The sequence below is a fragment of the Crocodylus siamensis genome, chromosome 1, assembly GCF_052110815.1.
Source record: "Crocodylus siamensis isolate JL-2025a chromosome 1, ASM5211081v1, whole genome shotgun sequence".
In the NCBI taxonomy this organism is placed as follows: domain Eukaryota; kingdom Metazoa; phylum Chordata; order Crocodylia; family Crocodylidae; genus Crocodylus; species Crocodylus siamensis.
Genome location: NC_143395.1, coordinates 156,041,919 through 156,063,141, shown reverse-complemented (window position 1 = coordinate 156,063,141; position 21,223 = coordinate 156,041,919). Strand labels below are relative to the sequence as shown.

At 41.6% G+C, this 21,223-nt stretch overlaps 1 protein-coding gene across 1 annotated transcript in view; it reads right to left on the bottom strand.

Annotated features, from left to right (window-relative positions):
- Positions 1-21,223, bottom strand: part of DNAH8 (dynein axonemal heavy chain 8) — a 329,691-nt gene that overhangs the window by 250,380 nt on the left and 58,088 nt on the right. Inside the window, exons 18-23 of the mRNA XM_090046651.1 lie at positions 19,632-19,819; positions 16,649-16,729; positions 13,244-13,360; positions 11,411-11,530; positions 9,272-9,413; positions 5,242-5,357 (exon numbers count right to left, since the gene is read on the bottom strand). Of these exons, the coding sequence (XP_089902777.1) occupies positions 5,242-5,357; positions 9,272-9,413; positions 11,411-11,530; positions 13,244-13,360; positions 16,649-16,729; positions 19,632-19,819 (764 nt within the window). The remainder of the gene's footprint in view (positions 1-5,241; positions 5,358-9,271; positions 9,414-11,410; positions 11,531-13,243; positions 13,361-16,648; positions 16,730-19,631; positions 19,820-21,223) is intronic.

Sequence of the window (21,223 nt, the reverse complement as noted above, 5' to 3'; positions counted from 1 at the left end):
AGCCAAGCTATGTCATATCTAAATCACAATGCCTGGATCAATTATAAGGTTTCCTCCTTAGGCCTCCATGCTCATATGGTGACTAATCCATACCTTTCCTGCTCCTTCTATGCATAGATAATACAGAATTCAGTGAAATATTTTTGTTAAGAAGGATGACAATCTTTATATACCTGAAACTACAGATAATTTCAAAATTCTCGGAACTTTAAATTGTGAACACAGAACACACCAAATTGTTTTATGAAACAATATTTAGGACTGCTTAAACCATAAGAGTTTTCTTTCCCTAGTACTTTTCCCATGCAAACTGAGCAGACTGAAGCTCAGACAAGTATATATATGCATGAAATCAAACTTTAAAATACCAAAACTAAAGAATATAAAAGTCTGGGATGTTTCCTAGTTAATAAAAATAGCAAAAGGGGAACTAAGATACTTAAAATACCAAGGCGGAGATGGAACTGGGACTAGCTTCCCGGATCAAGGTCAACAAGAAGTCCTTTTTAAATACATAGGGGGCAAAAAGAAGGTTCCAGGTAACGTGGGGCCCCTGCAAGACACGCTAGGAAATTTGGAAATAGCACCAGACGACAATGCTAACATATTTAACGATTTCTTTGCCTCCATTTTCCTGAGCAGGGACTGGAAAAGCCACCCCGCCTTAAACACCAGGGAAGGCACACCTAGGCAAGGGTTAGTGAGGAACTAGTTAGGGAACTTCTGGAGGGACTGGACATATTTAAATCAGCTGGTCCAGACAATCTCCACCCCAGAGTACTGAGGGAATTAGCTGAGGTCATTGTGGGACCCCTGGCATGGCTGTATGAGCACTCGTGGTGCTCTGGTGTGATGCCAGAGGACTGGAAGAGGGCCAATGTGGTTCCCATCTTCAAAAAGGGGAGGAAGGAGGACCCAGGAAACTATAGGCCAGTTAGTCTTATCTCAATCCTGGGCAAGCTTTTTGAGAGAATTATCCTGGCGCATGTCCACGGGGGGCCAGCAGGGGACTGCATGCTTACGGGCAACCAACATGGGTTCATTAGAGGCAGGTCCTGTCAGACCAACCTGGTGGCCTTCTACGACAAGGTCACCAAATCCTTAGATGCAGGGATAGCAGTGGATGTAGTCTTTCTGGACTTTTGGAAGGCCTTCGACACTGTCTCTCACCCCGTCCTCATTAAGAAACTGGGGGACTGTGGTGTCAATACCCACACAGTCAAATGGGTCACCAACTGCCTGGAGGGCTGCACCCAGAGAGTGGAAGTGGACGGGTCATTTTCGACCTGGAGGGATGTGGGCAGTGGGGTCCTGCAGGGCTGAGTCCTCGGGCCTGCACTGTTCAACATCTTCATCAGTGACTAGACAATGGGGTAAAAAGCACCCTGTTCAAATTTGCTGACGATACTAAGATGTGGCGGGACGTGGGCAAGCTAGAAGGGAGGAATAGGCTGCAATCAGACCTAGGCAGGTTACAGAGGTGAGCAGATGAGTATAGGATGGGATTCAACACTGACAAGTGCAAGGTGCTGCACCTCGGGAGGAAGAATCAGAGCATACCTACAGGCTGGGGAACTCCCTTCTCATCAGTGCAGAGGCAGCAAAGGAGTCATCATTGATGCCAGGATGAACATGGGCCGGCAGTGTGGGGATGCAGTCAGGAAGGCCAACTGCACCTTGTCATACAGATGCATATGAAGCAGGTCCAAGGAGGTGATCCTCCCCCTCTATGCGGCACTGGTCAGGCTGCTGCTGGAGTACTGTGTCCAGTTCTTCAAGAGGGATGTGGACGACATGGAGAGGGTCCAGAGGAGGGCCACTCGCATGATCAGGGGGCAGCAGGGCAGGCCCTACGAAGACAGGCTACAGGACCTGAACCTATTCAGCCTCCATAAGAGAAGGCTGAGGAGGCCTGTCACAAACTAGTCAGGGGGGATCAGCAGGCATTGGGGGAGTCCCTGTTCCCCCGAGCACTACCAGGAGTGACCAGGAATAATGGTCACAAGCTGGCAGAGGGTAGATTTAGGCTACATATCAGGAGGCACTACTTTACTGTCAGGGCAGCCAGGATCTGGAACCAACTTCCAAGAGAAGTGGTGCTGGCTCCTACCCTGGGGGTCTTTAAGAGGAGGCTAGATGAACACCTTGCTGGGGTCTTTTGACCCCAGTACTCTTTCCTGCCATGGCATGGGGTCAGACTTGATCTTCTCAGGTCCCTTCCGACCCTAGAAACTATGAAATTATGAAATAACAAGAATTTATTAAATATTCAGTTCCCGCAGAGCATGCCTAACACAGACACACAGGGAGCATACAGACCAATGGGAATGTGCACTTCCCTGGGGACAACTAGCAGCAGCACATAATTGTGCCACTGCTACTTGTCTCTGGGAAATGCCTCTGCATGCATGCTCTAGAATGCAGCAAATTGCCCTGGGTGGGGTAGGAGAGGCTGAGGCCAGCACCTGGGCTTGCCTCAGCAGCCTTACCTGGGGTCCTTGGGGCCTCCTGGGGCTTCAGTAGCAGCAATCTAAGTACGTGGAGCCTGACCAGCAGCCAGAGTGTGGCTCTGACCAGCCAGGCTCCAGTTTCATGTGGTGCATGCTTCAGCCACTTTTTTTTTTTGCCTTGTTTTTTTAGATGCTACAATTTCCTGGTATCTAATTTTGCCTCCGTGATACAAATCTACAGCACGAAGAACCTTTTCATGTGTGTTGCATGCCTTTTAGGTGCTGCAAAGCTCACTTTCCCACTCATCTGGATGTGACCACAGAATCATATATGAAGTGAAAGATGCAGTTCTTAAAAGATGGCTCAATAAACAGGTGAGGGGGTCAGACCCCTTCTATATAATAATCTATTAGTTAAAGTATTTCTCAACAGGTGGGAGATCTAGATTCAACTCCCCCTCAGACTGCAAGGATTCAAACCCACATCTCTGACCTCCCAGAGGAGTTCCCCAAGCGCCATGCTATAGGCTCTTCAGTGTATGTATGGGGATACTTTCCACATCTCTTGGGCTACACAAAGAAGTTGCATTTGTTCAGGAGAAACCATTTTATCCTGGGACAAAGTACAATTGTTCAGACACCCATAATCTGTTGTCCTGGGACAAACCCTGAAAAGGTTCACAGGATAAGAAATACTAAGAGCTTCTCCCAGGACATGCATTTGAATGGTTGCCCCAGGACTGCATCATTGAATCAATAGCAGAAAAGCAGCAGTGCACTGAGCTGCTCACTAAACCCTGACTGGAAAGGTGACATGTATACATGCCAATCCTGGGACCATTCTGCTTCAGGATAAACATAGGCACAGCTTGTCCCCAGACAAATGAAATGTCTGCTCTTAGCCTTGTAATTCAGGAGAGGGAGGGAGTGAAAAAGGAAGAGAGAAACACGATTCTGTGGCCTAGTGGGTTGGTCACTTGATATAGGGCAATCTTGAGTTCTGGTTCCTGCTACCAGAATTTCTTGTGTAATTTACATTAAGTAGACGTTAGATAAAATACAAAAATACTTCTTGGAGCCTAGTAAGTGCCCTCCATAGGCGGTGGAAGCCCAGGGCTAAGGGAACTTAGCCCCCACAAACACGGGGCAGCAGGGAAGCCCAGGCTCTGGGCAGTTGCAGCAAGGGGGGAGGGGCATGCACAGACTCAAGCTACACAGCTACAGCCTGCATGCACCCAGGATTGCAGCCCAGCAGCATGTGGAACACTGCCCAGCATGGCAGACAAGTCTGTGAAGGGGCATGGGGAGGCAAAACTGAAACCCCCACAGTGAGGGAGGGAGTGGGGCAGATGCAGAGGCAGGGGTGAATGGAGTCCCAGTGTGGGTCATGGGATGGCTGGAGCTGAGGCAGCTCATCCAGGAGTGCGGGGGGGGGGGGGGGCTCTTGCTGCTGTGCGCACCCCAGATGAGTCATGGGGGCATGTGCCCCCCAGATTTGTGCACAGGATAGAGCAGAGGCAGGTTGCCACTGTGAGCTGGGCTCTGCACCCCACTGCTGTTGCCTTGGGAGCTGCACAATGCCATGTGCCTGCCACCAGTAGGTGGGCAGGGGACGTGGCCCAGCCTGACTATAGACATGTCCCTATGTTTGGGTTCAGGAGATTCTGTCAGCATGTGTCTGCAAAGTCCAAAGGAGAGAACTCCCAGAGGGATTTCCCCCTTCCATGCTTGCAAACTAGGCATGGGGGAATCTCTCTTCAGGGAATTCAAGCTTAGAGAGGGAAACTCCTATGCAGCAACATAGTAGCAGCATGACCCATTCCCCTGGCATGGGTCTGCAAGCACAGGGTGAGGAAATCCCTATTGGGGTTCTCCCACTATTTGCACATGGCCCTGTGATCCAGGCCACAGCAATGAGAAACGTGCATCACACCCTGGCACACCTATCATGCCGTCAGGTCCTGGGTTGGGGTTCTGTGTACAAGTGGAGAGACGTTTTCTCAGCTGCAGACATACACCCCAAGTCGAAGCAACGCTCCCAGGGCCCTTTTCCCTCAGGATACAGGTCCCTGAGCCTGGGGGAGTTTCTTTCTGGAATGGCTGGAGAATGCAGATGTCAGCGGCAAAAAGACAGCACAAACTATTACTAGCTTCATTGTCACCACAAAATTTAAGCACTTTTGGTACAGTAAAAGGCTATGGTCTCCATTCACTTGGCTTTTGTGCCGCCATAAAAATTTTTATGGTGGCATAAAGTCAATGTCTGTTTGCAGCCTAACAGTACTATGTTAATAGAGCATGTGGAAAGCATACTGTTCAGCCCACAAAAGACATTAACTCTCTGAACCTGAATACATCCCAATAGTATTATCAACCCTCACCTACACACGGCAGCTGTAATCCACTAACATTTAATGTAGGTTACTATGGAAGATGAATGAGTGCTGCTTTCTTGTTCTGTCTGTTGAAAATATGGGAGTGGATTTCCTGAATCCAACTAAGTGTGGGGAAGGATAAAGGTGACTATTCATCCACATTAGAATAACAGCCTGTGCACAGGATGCTGACCTGTTTTTCAGGCAACCTTTCCCTACTCCCTTATTTACTAATACTTTAGTTAGTGAATGCCAAATTATAACATGGCATATAATATTTGAAAGCTAACCTTTGAAAGTTAACCTTACAATTTACAGTCAGAAGTTGTGCAATTATGTTTATGTTCACTTAACTAAAGATATCTGAGTTTTGATAAATCCTAAATAATTTGTACACTCTTTGTATAATAAAGCACCTTTTTAAACTCATCTTCTTTCTCATTATCTTCACTCTCCTCACTAAGAATAGGGAAAAATTCATCAGTTTCTTCTTCCTCTTCATTACCCCCAAACGCCACATGCTTCCCTTCTACTGTAAATAAAAAATAGCAAATATGGAATAATAAATTATTATTTATTGTTATCTGAATATCAACTTTTGCTTTTTTTGTCATGCTTTACCTCCCAATAGAATCAAAGAACATTTTTCTATTCACTTTAATGGAAGCTGGAAAAGATATTTGGCTTGTTCTCACATGACTTTCAAAACAAGGCCAAGGAAACCGTAGGTTAACAATATATCGTGTATCATTAGTGTGTGTGCATGTGTACATGCACATGTATGCAAACAAACTTCCTAACCCCCCCAAGAAAAATGAGGGTTCATGACTTAGCCAGAGGTATATACAGCTACTGCATGCAGCTGAACTGTTCCTTCTTAATCTGGCTACTCGCTATGAAATAAGTGGGTTACAAAACACCTGTTTACAAAGAAAACCAAAACTGAATTCTACTGTGTGCATGTATATACAAACACACATGGTGAACATATACCTGCATGCATATGTGCTCACACACTACACTACACACACACGGTAGGCACATCTACACATGTGCATTTACTGCACAGTAACCAAAATTACTGCGCTGTACAGGAATGTCTACACCACGGCAATGGTGTGCCCTAGCCAAGATAGCCTTGAGCATGTCCTGCCCACCCACTCCCTATCACATATTCTAAACCCAGAAAGTCTCCAGCATGTTTGACAATAGCTGCTGAGGATGATTGCAGAGTATTTTCAAAGTGTATTTCTGGTGCATTTGGAGCATGTAAGCAGGAAGGGGGTAAAATGCACAGTTGAGGTCATTCTGCCCTGCTGTAGATATTAGGGACGAATAGGGATGATATTAGGGAAGAATCTTATTTCATCTTTACACAACCTTAACGGAATTTAAGTAGCCACTTAACTGCACTATTTGATACCTACACATAGTCTGGATTCCACATAGCTATGCTTGCCCTGCATTTTGCCTATAAGCATGCTCAGTGAACTACACTCTTGTTGCATAGGTATCCAAGCCTGTTAATAATGCTGGGTAAGTTCTAAAACTTTAGTCACAGAAAAATTGTAATTAATGTTCAACACTGAAGAAGAAAGATAGTCCTAGTACTTTTTAGCCCAATAGTCTAGACACCAGAACACTTACCTAAGATGCAAGAGACCCCAGTTCTAGGGTCCCATCACCGAGAAAGTATTTGAACTTGTGTCTGGCTTCCTAGAAAAGCGTTCTAATCACTAGGCTATGGTCTAGACTTTACCAAGCTCACTTACCAACTTTCCTCTTGAAGCTGGCACACTGGTCATCCCAGAAAAGAAAATATATGGGGCCAAGAGGAGGAAAGCAGCAGTTCAGTGAGATAGATACTACTCCGGAAAGCAGGGAGACTTGGACTGAGGCCCTAACTAGTATCCCCAAAGGGAAAAAAATATTTCATTGCCATTTACTCATTGTGTCAAGGTGCAGTGAACCAGCTTCAATTCTCATATACTGGATAATGCCTATCCCATGGTCTGATTGAGCACTTTTTTCCAAGAAACCAGAGATACATATTTAAAGCCCCTCTGGGTGAGGGGAAGCTAAAATCTGAGTCTTCTGTTCCTAGGGCAAGCACCTCAGCTACTAGACTACTGGACTAAAAGGCAGGAGGGTCTTCCTCTTCCTTCATATTCCTTCTACCAAGTACACATGTAGGGTAATCCTATTCCACCACAGATGGAAACAGAATCCAACTTGCATGCAAGTGCCAAGAGTTGCTGGTTTACATCTACATACATGCCTCTTAGGCACATAGAGGTGAAGTAGCATTTAGCTTTTATGTTATGTAATGCACAAAGTCAGTCAGATGAAAATATTGCCATTCCTTCATTATTAATCAATATTTTGATGGCAAGATTTTAAAATGGATATGATGATACGATGTTCTAGCAACTTCTTTCCTTCCACACTCTCCGGAAGTCTGACACTATAAGGAGTCCAAAGAAGAGGGAATGGGGCAGGAAATATAAATGTGTAGAGTCTATCTTCAAGAATTCCAGATATAGATGAATAACCAGAGCTTTTCTGAGTGGACTCAACACATTGCCACTCTTTTATCATCTGACAAGCAGTACCCTGAAACAAGGGAGAGGAAGCATGGAAACTTAATTAAATACTAACAAAGTGTTGCCCTACCAAAGATGTATCAGCCCTGCATACTAAATCAAGGGAGTAATATCTTAATGTTACCTGTCAGGTCTGTGTTCCTGGGGAACCCTGGAACAGTACCCAGCCTGTCTGACTCACAAAGGACTCCCCCGCCACAAACCGCGTCCTCCCACCTCTGCCTGAACCAGAACTGATAAGAAGAAGGACTTACAAAAGGCAATGAAGATGCAGTGAGAGACACACCTAAATCCCTCCATGTAAGGGTGGCAGGACTGAGGCAACTTCTCCAGTCTCATTTGCATCAGAGATCGGAAAGAGAGACACCTCCATTAGCATTCAGAATGGAGAACAGAAATTCCAAGGCAAGGACCGCACTGGGTCCAGAGAAGCAGGGGCCCACTGCATAATGGGGGATCCCTGCTCCAAATGCTAATTAACCCACATCTGCACACACCCAACTCAGCATTTATCAGACCAATTCTAGTAATGACTCCTTTACTGGTACCCAAAACACTGAATCCGCCTGTCTGCATTGTGAATTCCTTCAGAGTAATGGCACCCATAGCCACGTGTAATCAGTTCCTATTATCCAACACATGAGCCATCATTTACCCATAAACAAACCAAGTGTTTGCCCTTGAGCCATTGTTAGTTCCCTACAAAAAACCCTACTCAAGCTCAAGTTTCTGTTCTGGTGCTTTAATCCAAACACTGCAACAGTTCCACTTCCCTCCTGGTATACCGACATTAATTGCGCTGAGGGCTCTGCCTGTCTGCAAGCTCCAACAAACACCTGGGAATCTCGACCAGTTCAAGCTTTGCTGAGTGCTGAGATCCCAACTCTCTCTCTCTCTCTCTCTCTGTTTATGCCCACTTTCTAAACCTCAGACTTGGTTTAATCTCTCTCTTTCTCTCTTAGTCCAGGTACAGCTTCCTAAACCTGACTTTTGCTGATCAAACTTGAGCTAGACTTCCCCAAATACTCACTTGAAACTGTGTAATATTGTAACTGCTTTGTTTGTCTCTCCTTGTATGGCTAGTAATACTGGTGACATTCTAAGTTTCATATAACTGGCAATAAAATAACTTCTATCGTCAAGCTGGTTGCCATACTCTCTCTGAACCTCATTTACTCTTCCTTCTCCTCAACCTCCCCATTTGGTCTGCAGCAACACTTCTTTTACCTAAGCCAAAGATCCCTGTAAAGCCTAAAAATTCTGTGGGGTTTGCTCATCAAAGGAGTTACTACCAGGAAAACTGGGGCAAGAGATTGGGAACCGCTGAGCCAGGGCATATGAATGCTGATTGACCTGGCCCAGCTCAGACGTACTCTGTTCCTATGCTGAGTTCGGGGCACATGAGGGTGGCAGCCTAGAAATGCTGAGTAACTCTGCCTGCTCAGACTTGCTTTGTTAACTTGTGTGTGTCTGACTTCATTTTATTGCTGCCCTGCTGAACTAAGCTCTGTCCTGAGTCTGGGGCATATGAGGAATATACATGTATGGTTTTTAAAACTAGCTGAAAATAAATGTAACCATCACCTTATTTGACAGCCAGAGGCTGACAGATAGCTTTGAGCAGGGCTTGCCCTGAAACCACCAGTAACAATACTGGACTACCTTTGAATGATATAGTTTAAAACCCTTCCCTGAAGAGTAATAAGTGGGCAGAGAAGCTGCTCACAAACAGGTGGGTTAAACAAAGAACTCTGAAACAGTTTTACTAATAGATTTTGCTTTGCCACATAATATTCCAAATCCCTAAAAAAATCTTTTTACTTAAACACATACAAATAGCTACCTGGTAATGAAACTTTTTTTAATGTTCTCTTAGAATTTTTAACTTCATAAATTGTCTCAAATACAGATATCAGTTCCTGGACAGCATCTTCAATATGCATACTTTTGTGGTTCAATATTTCAGCACATTCTCTGGTGTAAGTCTGTTAGATAAAAATATCAATAAGTTACATTAACTGTTGATTTCCACTCTGGGGCTACGTACAGACAGTCAAAAAGCCTGAGGCTGAATCAATTCAATCTTCACAGGTTAATATAAACTGCAAAAATCAAATCAATAAGCAAGTGAATAGACATTCACTTTTGATTCTGGAAATGCAACCACTTGCCTGCAATGCCCCCAGCCAGAAGCTGGGGGTGTGCTAGAGCATATCTGCCTGCTTGGCTGCAGGAGACAGCTTGGGCCAAAGCTAGCCTGCCCTCCCTGCAAAAGGGGGTAGGGGAGAATTTTCAGAGGGGAGGCCAAACATCCTGGGATGCTGGGGGACTGTGAGTCAACTTGAATCTGGAGGTGATCTTGGACAGAAATTTAATAAACGGATTTAACCTAAATTAATTCTGATACTATAGCCATCCACGTTAATCTTAAACCAGTTCTGGCCATTTTAAAGATACTTTATATGCAATAAACTTCCGATGTGTTACAGATTTAAACCAGTTTCCAGTCACTTATACCAGTTTGTGTGTAATTTCTGTCCTTAACCTGAGTTTACTAAAAACTCAAGGTACACATCCAAAATTAAACAGCTGACTATGATTATTATGATCTAGTACAACTTTTGATTGTAAATACAAATCAACTTGCTGCAATGAGAAAGTTACAACTTCTCTTTCTTTCTGAAAGCTCATAACATCTCCTTAACAATGCAATCCATAAAGGAGATCTATGATACCTCCAAACTTTTCCAAAAGTGACATGGTATAAGGAATAAGTTGAGCATCTAAAGTTGACTATTAAAGTCATACAAACCCGTAGCTGAATTACTGTCTAAACTACAGGCTTGTGCAACAAAAAAAATTGTTGGTGAATTTTGAAGAAACTATGTTTGTGGAAATTAAAGTTTTTAAGGGAAAAGGCAGGGCCTATTTCAGTGAATTTCACATTAAAAAACAAAACAAAACCTTAAACCCAGTTTCAAAATTACCAATGCTGGATGTCTTATTTTCTAAATGAAAAACATCTAATTTTAGTCATAAATGATTTTGTGTTTTCAAAATTCAAAGTAGCTTGTTGTAAAGAAAATATTTAAACAGAAAAAACTGAAAAGAAACATTTCAAAATTATCAGAATGTTTTTAAATTACCAAAATGAAATATTTCAACTGACCCAATCAATTTTATTTGCACTTTGCAATTTTTTTTCAAGATTCTGACATTATGTTCTATGAGCTTGAAAAAATGCATTTATGCATGTATTTCCTGCCCATTTCTAAGCAGTAAGTGTCCAGAAAAAACCTTGCACCCTTCTCAGTAGCTTTATTTGACTGTTACATTATACCAGGGTGTCAACGATACAGCCAACAGAGCTGTATCACCCAGTCCAGGTGCTCCTGTAGGGGTTGCAGCAAGTTGTGGGGGAGGGTCCAGCTGTTGAAGTTTGGTATATGGAGCCCCGCCAGGGATGTCCAATGGTGGCAGAGGGTTGAGTAATAGGCACATTAATCCTTGTGGGTCAGGAACCTATGGCAAGGAATGCTAGCACAGCTTGTCTCACTGCCAAAGGTGGGTCTGGAACAGGCCCATGCAAGCCTTGCAGTCTGGATCTGGCCCAGCAGGCTAAGGGAGTTTGATATTCCTGCTCTATACTGTACTCCTCAGTGAAAGAAAAGGTAGAGCTATCTAGCAGTGAGAGTTATTTTTTTTAAATAAAGTAACTGAAATTATGTAAGAATAAATAGGTTATTTGAAAATTATGGTCCTTCATTTATACCTGTAAACTGCTGAAGTTGAAGTTTTGCAGGAAATTTTATTTGGAAAGAAAATACATCTATAGTTAACAATTTTTAACTTAGCATGTTGCTTTTATATTGCATTATAGTGTATTTTTTCCACATTAAAAAAACCCAAGAAAGTATTTTGAAAACATTTTTGAAGGTACACAAGGGAAAGAAATTAAAATTCTAAGATGCAAAATATGTACCTCATTGCGTGTCAACATATCCTCCACTTTAACAGGACGATCCTCTGGCAGTACAATTAAAAGAGTATTTGATACTTCTTTCAATATTAAGTCAATCTGTACTTCACATAAGTCATTAACCTAAAAAAGAGTAGATCTAAATTAACAGCACACCTATACTTCTACAGTTTTGTGTACTATTATTATTTATACAATGCCACAAATATATACTGGACCCATCGATAAGTGCAATTAATGGTATTTGGCTTTACTGTCCAGTAAATTTACTACCTGCATATGGTTGTAGAATATAATGTCAGAATCTTGAAAAATTTGCAAAGTGCAAATAAAATTGATCAGGTCAGTTGAAATATTTCATTTTGATAAATTAAAAACATTTCACTCTGATGATTTTCATATGCAGGGAGTAAATTTACTGCAGGTGTACCTTGAGTTTTTAGTAAACTCTGGGGTTAAGGACAGAAATTACACCATCTTCAGGGGCGGGCAATTATTTCAGGTGGAGGGCCGCTTACTGAGTTTTGGCAAGCCTTTGAGGGCTGCATGACAGGCAGCCAGGGGCAGATAAATATTAATTTTCTAAATGTTTTAGGGGTCCCGCAGGCCAGATGGAATGGCCTGGCAGGCGACATTCTGGCCCGCAGGCTGCACTTTGCCCACCCCTGATCTAACTGATATAAGAAAGACACATGAGGAATAAGAAAGAAAAATAAGAAGTACCACTACAAACATGGAATTAGGATGTAGTTGGGATAACAAAGACTTAATGGGATAGTTCACACGACTGGCAGACTTTCATGGATGGGTGTAACTTGTTTAGGAAGGACAGGCCAAGGAAAAAAAAAAGAGGTTGTGTATGTTTCTTCTGATGTGCACCATAAAGCAGGAGACGGGCCTGTTGTAATGTCTCTGGGTCAATGTTAGAGGGGAGAATAACACGAACATAGTCATGATGCGTATCTGCTACAGACCACCATACCAAGAACCAGAGCTTGACAAGGCCATTTTTAAAAAAACTAATCAAAGCTTACAAATTGCAGGGCCTGGTTCTCATTTGGGACTTCAGTTACCATGGCATCTGCTGGGAGGGCAACATAGCAGAGCACAGGCAGTCCATCAACTTGCAGTGTGTCAGGAATTATTCTTTGTACTGGTAGTGGCCAACAAGAGCTGACACAGTACAGCAGCAATATAGTAGTGCAGGAAAAAAAGGATAAAAAAAGCAGTCTGTAGGGCTACCTATCTATATATGCTAGCTTATCCCAACAGTGACAGAAGCAAGCAATTATGTACTGTGAGATAGCTGCATATGCTTAGAAAAATTTAAACTTAATCTTTTGTCACTGAATCTACTGATGGCAACTGGTTCATAGTTTTAGTTTAGGTTCATGTTATATTTTGTACTGGTCAGCATGACAATATTCTTACCTTTGCTAGTAGCTGGAGTCATTTTATTTCTGTCTACACTTGGGAGAATGCAACACTTACCTTGCTCTTCAAATCAGAAGAGGATGGTAACGGTGAGAATTTGAAAACCACTTTAATAAGCAATTAGATTTGCTTGTTAAAGAAAACGAAAAAGTTTGTGTTCAAGAAGAGAAGTTAAGATCCAGTGTTTAAATGAAGGTAAGTACAAATGAATAATCTACAAGAATCCTTATTCTTCTTCCAAAAATACACATCTTAAAACAAAACACATACTTCAAGTATGCCAAACAAGAAAGATATAGGTTTGTTTTTGCTGTGAACAATTTATAAATTGAAAAAATATATATTTTTGATACAATTTAGTCTAAAAATGTTACTTTAATTAATTTGGAAAAATAAGTATACCTTTTTCAAAAGTTGTTTAAACATATTCATAACTTCATCAACTTCTTGAAAGAAACTGTCTAATGTCAAAGATGACCAAGTTAATATGGTAAGTCCCTGCCTCAACACAGATTCCACCTAAAAAAAGAAAAATATATGGTAATTAAAAACAGGAAAAATAAACAAAGTAGGAATGTAATATACGTAGGATTTATAATCATAAGGATCAGTAACAGTCCTGTTCTCATTTCCTGAAAAAAATAGTTTGCATATATGTTTGTAATTTCACAAAAAGCTGAAAAAATTAGTTAGTACTCATTTGGGTCTTTATATGTACCACATCCATATTCACCTTTGTGCTAACAACTCTCAACTATCCCTATATATTAATGAATTATCTTGTTCTGTCCCACGCGCACTTCTCCTGCTGAAACTTTAATATCACTGTATGGATTCTGCTTCCTTAAACTAAACAAACAAAATTTGAACTTCTGATATTTCCTGTTGATCATATTAATTATTTTTCCTTTCTATCATTGTTGACAGCTTGACTACATGTCAGCCAACACACCAAGTCATTTTTGATTCTCCCCTTCCTCTTTAATCACATCCAGGTTCTTACCAAATCTTACTGCTGTTCCCTGAACACTATTCCTAAATGCTTCCTTTCTCACCATTTTCATTGCCAAAATCTTGGTTACAGCATAGGTCTGTCTCCTCTCAATACCATTTTGAATTGATTCAAGGTGGTAGAAACAACTGAAATGATATTTCTTTCCTGGCACTCTATGTCACTGACCTCAAGTTCTTTCACTGATTCCCTATGTCTTTCTGCACAAACTTAAAGCTTCTTAAAGGTTGTTTATGAATAGCTATGCCCCTGCCACATTTCTTCTTTCATTTTTTATTCTTCCCCATATTGCTACCTAGACTCTTCCTATTCTTTCAGTGTTGTTGTTCTCTTTGGATATGTCTACATGGCAGTCACATGTGTAACTATAGTTCTAACTGTAGAGCTAATTTAAACCAGTTAAATTGGGTACTGACAGCAGTACAACTGTAGCAGCACAGAGCTCAGACCAAGAGAGTCACCTAAGAGGCTACCCAGATTTTCAGATGAGTTTTATAAAGTCTGCGCTGATGGCCCTGCAACCCTACTTAAGCTGGTATCAATACCCAAGCTGGTTAGTTTAAAGACAGCACTAACTCCCTGCAGACATAATTTTTTACTCTGCTTCAACTCTCATATTTGTGCCATTTTTTTCATAATTATCCCTATATCTGGAATGGCATTCCTCCTCTCTAAATATTCAGTCAAGAGAGAATATCCTTGGGAACAGAAGGGGAGTAAGCAAGAGGGAAGATGACTCTATAGGAGTCTAAGAGTATCTGAGGAGGCTACTCCCCTGGGAGATTCCAACTGCTGGGATTATTTCTGGGTGCATAAAGATATTTGGGGAGGTTAGGGGATGTTGGATCATTTTAAAAGTGGCTACCCAATCTAACTTAGTTTGCCCACGTGTGGACCTTACACTTAGATCCCTAGTTAGCTGGATCTAAGTATGAACTGTACAGATTTCCAGGACACTTAGATCAGGTAAAAATGGCTAACCTGATCCAAGTTAATCCTACCTCCAAGATCAGGTTGACTATTTTTAGACTGATCTAACTGTCCCGAACTTCTGTACAGATCCCAGGGCAGCGCCAGGGCTGGGAAAACCCAGTCACCGACCTCAGTCCCAGACCTGCACTTTTCATACCTGCCCTCTGGCAGTGGGCTATTTTTAGACCCCAGCCCCTCACCCCACCCCCACACCACAGACCCCCTGCTCACCTAACACCAAGACCACCAAACCCTCATTTCATAAGCTGCTCTTGGTGCCAGTTTTATAAGCATTTGCCAATGCCAGGAGCTGAAGAATTAAGTTTCAGTGGGAGAAGGGGGGAAGGGAATGGGGGTTAGGTTTGGTAGGGAGGAGGTTGGGGGGGTGCTAAAAATAGCCCCATGTCCCACAGAGCAGGGGAGAGTGCTCCCCATCCCCCAAGCATGACCCTGCAAGGCCCCCTGATCCCATCATACCCTCATGGACCCCAACAATCCTCCACAGATGCCACCTGCCCCCCTGCAGTCATCCCGATGGACTCCACTTGGCCCTCCAATCTCCCCCTCCAGGTGCTGCCTACCCTCTTCCTCCCCGCCACAGAGGCCACCTACTTTAATCCCTCCCACAAATGCCATTCGCATCCCAATCCCCCTATAGATGCCTCCTGCTCCCCCCATCCTCCGATTCCTCCCACAGATCCCACTTGCCCCCCATCCCCTGGCTGGCCTCTTGATTGGCCCCCAACCCCCCAACCCCTCCCGCTGACCCCCCCATTCTGACTTACCTTAGATCAGGTGGCCATTTTTAGCTTGATCTAACCTCCCCATAACCTTCCCAAATTTCTGTACCTAGCCTCTAAGTTTCAACCAATCATTGTTTATTGAAGAATGCGCAAGTAGTCTTTGGAGCAAAGGCCAAAATCCAGGCCTCTTTTCTCCCACCTAAGTGCCTTCATTGCTGCACCACCAAGCTATGCTCCCTTTCACTTACTCTCTTTTTGAGAGCTTCTTGATATATGAGCAGTGAAATACCAAGACAACCATATTATTTCTTGTTTCGGAGACAACGTACACAGAATAGGCATGTCATATTTCAGGGTAGTACTGCTTGGTGCAATAACTGAAAGGGACATATACACACCTTCAGTAAATACTAAAGTTTGGGTGAACCACTTGCTGCACCTTCTTGGGACCATAGTTGCCTACTATATTAAAATTGGTCTACGTATTAGTGAACTGATTACTACCAATTTATAAATCTGATAATTTCCTCAAGACAAAGCCATAAAACAGCAATTATACCTAGTATAGAAAAAGAGAGTAAGAAAACAATTTTCTGTGAAAATCTTCAACTGGCATACTACATACATATTAAATTAAATGTCTCTGTACTTGCACATGAAATTCAGAGATGTATGCACATAAGACATCTGCTAACATGCTATAAGTGTGAATAGAAGTCTGAATATTTAGTACATGGAAATAATGTTTACATTACTCTGATAATGTGAAAGGGCTTCAAAGGGAGTATGATATATTAATACCCTTTTAAAGGTACTTTTGCTGTTGCTAATGTGGTTAAAATTGTAAATGGGAAGCAGTCATATAATATTATTGGTTTACTTATTAAAACCCAAAAGCCAGTAATTCACAATGGGTCTTCCACATATTAGCATTAATTAGAAAGATTCTGCTATATCCAAGTCTTTAATTTAGTATCTTAGTAACTTAGTATCTTAAATACTCAAAAGTACACGCAAACAATTCTACATCTGTGCAAACTTCTATTATCTGAAAATGTAAACAGATTATACAATACCAACCTTTCTCATTTTAGGGGCCATTAAATTCACAAACACCATGGGCGTTTCCTGACACACATCTTCATAACATTGCAGAAGATTCTGTTAATATTATAAAACAAATATTTTACTAATAATGCTTTAAAGATTTTTACTGAAATATTAATGAAGGCAAGTCAATAGATATAAAAGATAATTTATAGTAGTAGGGTTGGATATTTGACTGGTCAAGTAAAGTTTGGTCAATTGACCAGTCAAATATTGGTCAAAATTGGGGAAAAAAATTGCCAATAGGTCCAAATAATACCTAGAAAAAGCACAAGTTTTCCATTAAATGTGTCAAAAAAGAATATAAATAATTTTTGTGAAGTACAAAAAATATTGTTTTTTAAAATAAAATTGCTATAATTTTGACCGGTCAAAACATATGCACTCAATTGGCCAGTCAACTGACAATACTTGGTCAACTGACCAGCTTGCCAACCCTATATAGTAGATATATAAAAAATATTCAGTCAAAATCGTTCTAAATGAAAAATTTGACACCGATTGATAGAAGATGGATTTATTCCCTACCATCATTGAAAAGCAGATAGATTGTATCTTGACCTATATGAGTGTGTAAGAAAAGGAGAAGAGCCACACATACCTAGTTTCTAATGCATGTAGACCAGACAAAATACTAATTCTGATGATTTTGAAAAATGAAGATGACTCCCACTACCCACATCAGTTTGTTTCCACTTTCATTGTTAGAAATGTGTGCATAATTTCCAATTTAAATCTTTCTGACTTCAGTTGCCAAACATTGTTTTTGTCATTCCTATCTCTACTAGATTTAAGAGTCCTTCAGGACCTGGTATTTTCTCCCTGTCAAGGCTTTTATACATTATAATCAAGTTACTTTCAAATTATTTTTAATAAATTAAACAGATCCAGCTCTTTATTCTCCTACTGTAAGGCATTTTCCCCAATCTGGCTTTTCTAATAATTACAGAAACAAGACGATATTTGATTAAACTAACAGGCAGACAATTTGAAGAGAACAGTAAATGAAAAAACTGTCATATAATACTTAATACCACACACTGTCATAGATGCAAAAAAAATTAGCAAGATTAAAAAAGGGTTAGATAATTAAAGGTAATGAAAAAATACAGAATTAAAGCAGTAGGGATCAAAATCGAAATAAGAAAAGCATTTTTGGAAGCACTATATACAGGAGTTTACCAAAGTCAAGGCAGCTGCCAGCTGATTTCAAAGGAAGAACACAGGGTTGGCAACTATTGACCTCCCACACCTCTAACTGGCCGAGGGGTCCTGATGGTCCCACCCCTCGCTGATTGGCTATGAGAGCTGTCTGTCATGTGGCTCCACCCCTTGCCACCAATTGGTGAATCAGCAGTAAGGGGCAGAGGCGGCAGCCATCTTTCTGTGCCAGAAGCCCCTCCCTTCCTTTCCCCCAGTGGGCTGCATGGCTGGGCTGAAATGATCACAAGGACTCCTGGCTTCCCAGAGGCAGCTAGCATTTTAGTTTTGGTGAGTTGTTTTTTTTCAGGGAGCCTGCCAAACGTGCAGAGCCTGCACTTTTTCACAGAGCCCATGGTTTTTTGCCGGGCCTGCCCAAAACCATGATTTTGGTAGGTTCCTAGTTATATACTAACATGTTTCAAGGCATAAGGAAATGGCTAACACCAAAAGTTAAGAAGGAGTTTGGTTTTTTTTATTGGCAAGGTTCTCTGTACCGTCTCTGAATGTACTGGCAACAGGGTACTGGATCTTGTACTGGTAATTCCCATGTTCAATAGAACTAGGCCTCTTTCATGCTCTATTTTTTTCTTCTTTTCCTAGCCATTGACAAAGTCCTTGCACATCTTTCTATACCAAGGGTGTCTTACCCTGGAGCCCAGATGAGTGACGCATGTCTAGCCCACAGTCCAGATTGGGTGCACTGACCTCTCCCCTCCAGGATACTGGATCTAGTGCCTGCTCCAGCTAGTCTAGGGCTTGTGCTCTGTGAAGCATAGATCCCAGAGAGGTTGGAATGGGGGCTGTATGTAGCACAATCCAGTCAGGGGCGTGTATCATGGATACCAGACTACAGAGTGGGTGCTACGCTGCCCACCCCAGCAAGAATACTAAGTGATACTGTGTTACAGCTTAGCACTGAAATTTGGCATAAGGTCAAAAATAAGACATAAGAGATCAGGGCAATCCATGTAGAAGAGAGGAGTGAATACATGTCACAAGGGGGACACTAGCTGTCAAATCTCATGGTTAGACTTGACATCAGGAACCTAGGAGTCAGGACAGTGGCACAATCAGGCTCTGGTACCAGTGGTGAGACCAAGGGCCAGATGCCAAAGAAATGACCAGAAACAAACCAAGTCAAGAAGCTGAATACAGGAATCAAGCTAGAGCCACAAAGTAAGAGCCTAGCACTACAGATCATACCAGGATCAGCAAGTCACAGATGAGATCAGCATCAAGTGAGAGCAGGTAACAGGTTTCAAGGCAAAGTGATGTGACAAGAGCAATCTACAAGTTCAGGAGGAGACTTGTACAGATAGCTCATGACTGTCTGTTCTACTGGTTTTTAACAGGGTGAGTTTGGGTTCTTGCCAGTGCAACAGCCAATGACTGGCTGCAAGAAGGATGAGTCATTACAGGAGGCTCTGCAACAAAGAAGCAAATATACATAATTTTCCCTTCCAACCTGGACATCCAGTCAAACAAATTTTCCCTCTCTTCAATACCTTGATCCTCATCCTTATCAACGGTATAAACTGACGAAACTTTTCCAAATGTCAAATTTTCCTTTAGGCAAAGAACATCCATAATTTCCAAATGTTATTATGTATTAACCTTTTCCCAGACACTGGTTAATACAATCCTTAAAAATCTAGAAATGTTGACTATAAACGTAAGTATACTGAGCAGATCACTGCATTCTAGATATCATTATTTATCTTAAAAATTAATTGTGATTTTTTTTCAGTCTTACCTCCAAAATAAGTTTGTTTGCCTTCAGATTATTTTCCATTTTTACCATTCTCTTTGCTTGCTCCGGTACTTCAAGACCCATCTTTATCATACATTTAGTCTCTCGAACAATTTCTAGCATTTTGGGATCAAAGTTAACCAGAAACTTCGCAGTTTCAGGGTGACGCACAAGTAGTGAAGCTTGTAATGCTGTAAACATATTTTTAAATGAATTTCCAGAACAAACAACTGTTCTAATTGTACAACAGTTCTTTATGAGATCTCTTGTAACATGCATGTGTTGAACATGAAGCAAATATGCAAGCTGTTTCAGCTAATGAAATCAAGTAACTGACTTAATGTATTTTTCACTCACAAACCAAACTGGCCCCAGATTCAAGCCAGTATCAAGGTAAATCAGGCAATACTTTCTCAACTTAGGTCAGTGAATAATGTGCTCACAAAGAAATCTGTGGGCATACATAACCTTCAGGATCTGCTCATTATCTTGTAAGATGGATTTCTATGAAATGATAAGATAGAAACAGGTAAATTTAGGAAAAACAAAAACAAATGCCAAAAAGGAAAACAAGAAAAAAAAAGCTAAAGGTCATACTTCTTTCAAATCTATGCCTGTCAGCCTTATTTCAATACAGAGCCCTGTTGACTCCGATAAGGTTTTTGTAGCTCTGTCTTCTTAGAGCCACCCATACAATTGAAGCTAAATGGTTCCTCCAATGTTCTGTCTCTAAAGCACCCGGCACAAAAAGGGCATCTCAATATGTCTTGAGCGCCTCTAAAACCAAAGATAAATGTTTTAGACCAGGGTGACCAAGATCTGGTTCATGGGCCAGATTTAGCCCATGGAGCCACGTCATCCAATCTATAGACCTCAAGGGTCCAGAGATTTTGCAGTGGGGGAGAGGTGGTTGTGTTAATTGCCAGAGTCTGGAGCCACCACTCATCCTGTTCACCAAGTTTTTGGACCCAGACAGAGCTCCACAAGCCAGATAATGCACCCCCCACACTGAACTGGGATCATGGATCAGGACCATGGACCAGCCCCACTTGCTAAATTGGGCTCACTCCCATGGGACAGATTTGTTGGCATCCCTGTTTCAAGCATTTAAGTGAAGGTGTTAACAGTGCTTCTTTCTGTAAATTAAATATATCAGCATGTAGTAAATGGCTACTAACTGAATACCTATTTATAAGCAAATATATTTTAAATTATTTCAGTTCATGTGAATCAACCTGATTTTAACTTCACTAATTTCCATCTGCAATTACATTAATTGCAACTTCCTGTAATCCTCCCTAGATTTACCTAAGATTAGTGGAAACAATTTTGTCTGGCTAGCAAATGCGAAGGCAATATTTTAGGAGCAGATAAGTGTGTAAATAAAATATGTTCTTAATTATTGTCTTTCTATATATCATGGAGCTAGCAAATAACTTGTATAACAAATTTGAATAGTGGCATGAATTCAATATTATGGCTTTATCTTCCCTTTCTAGCATCTCTTCCAGTTATCTGTTGCCTCCTGTTGTGCCACATCTTGAATATCTCTCTGTATAGAACAGAGGTGGGCAAAATGGAAGAACCAGCCAGTG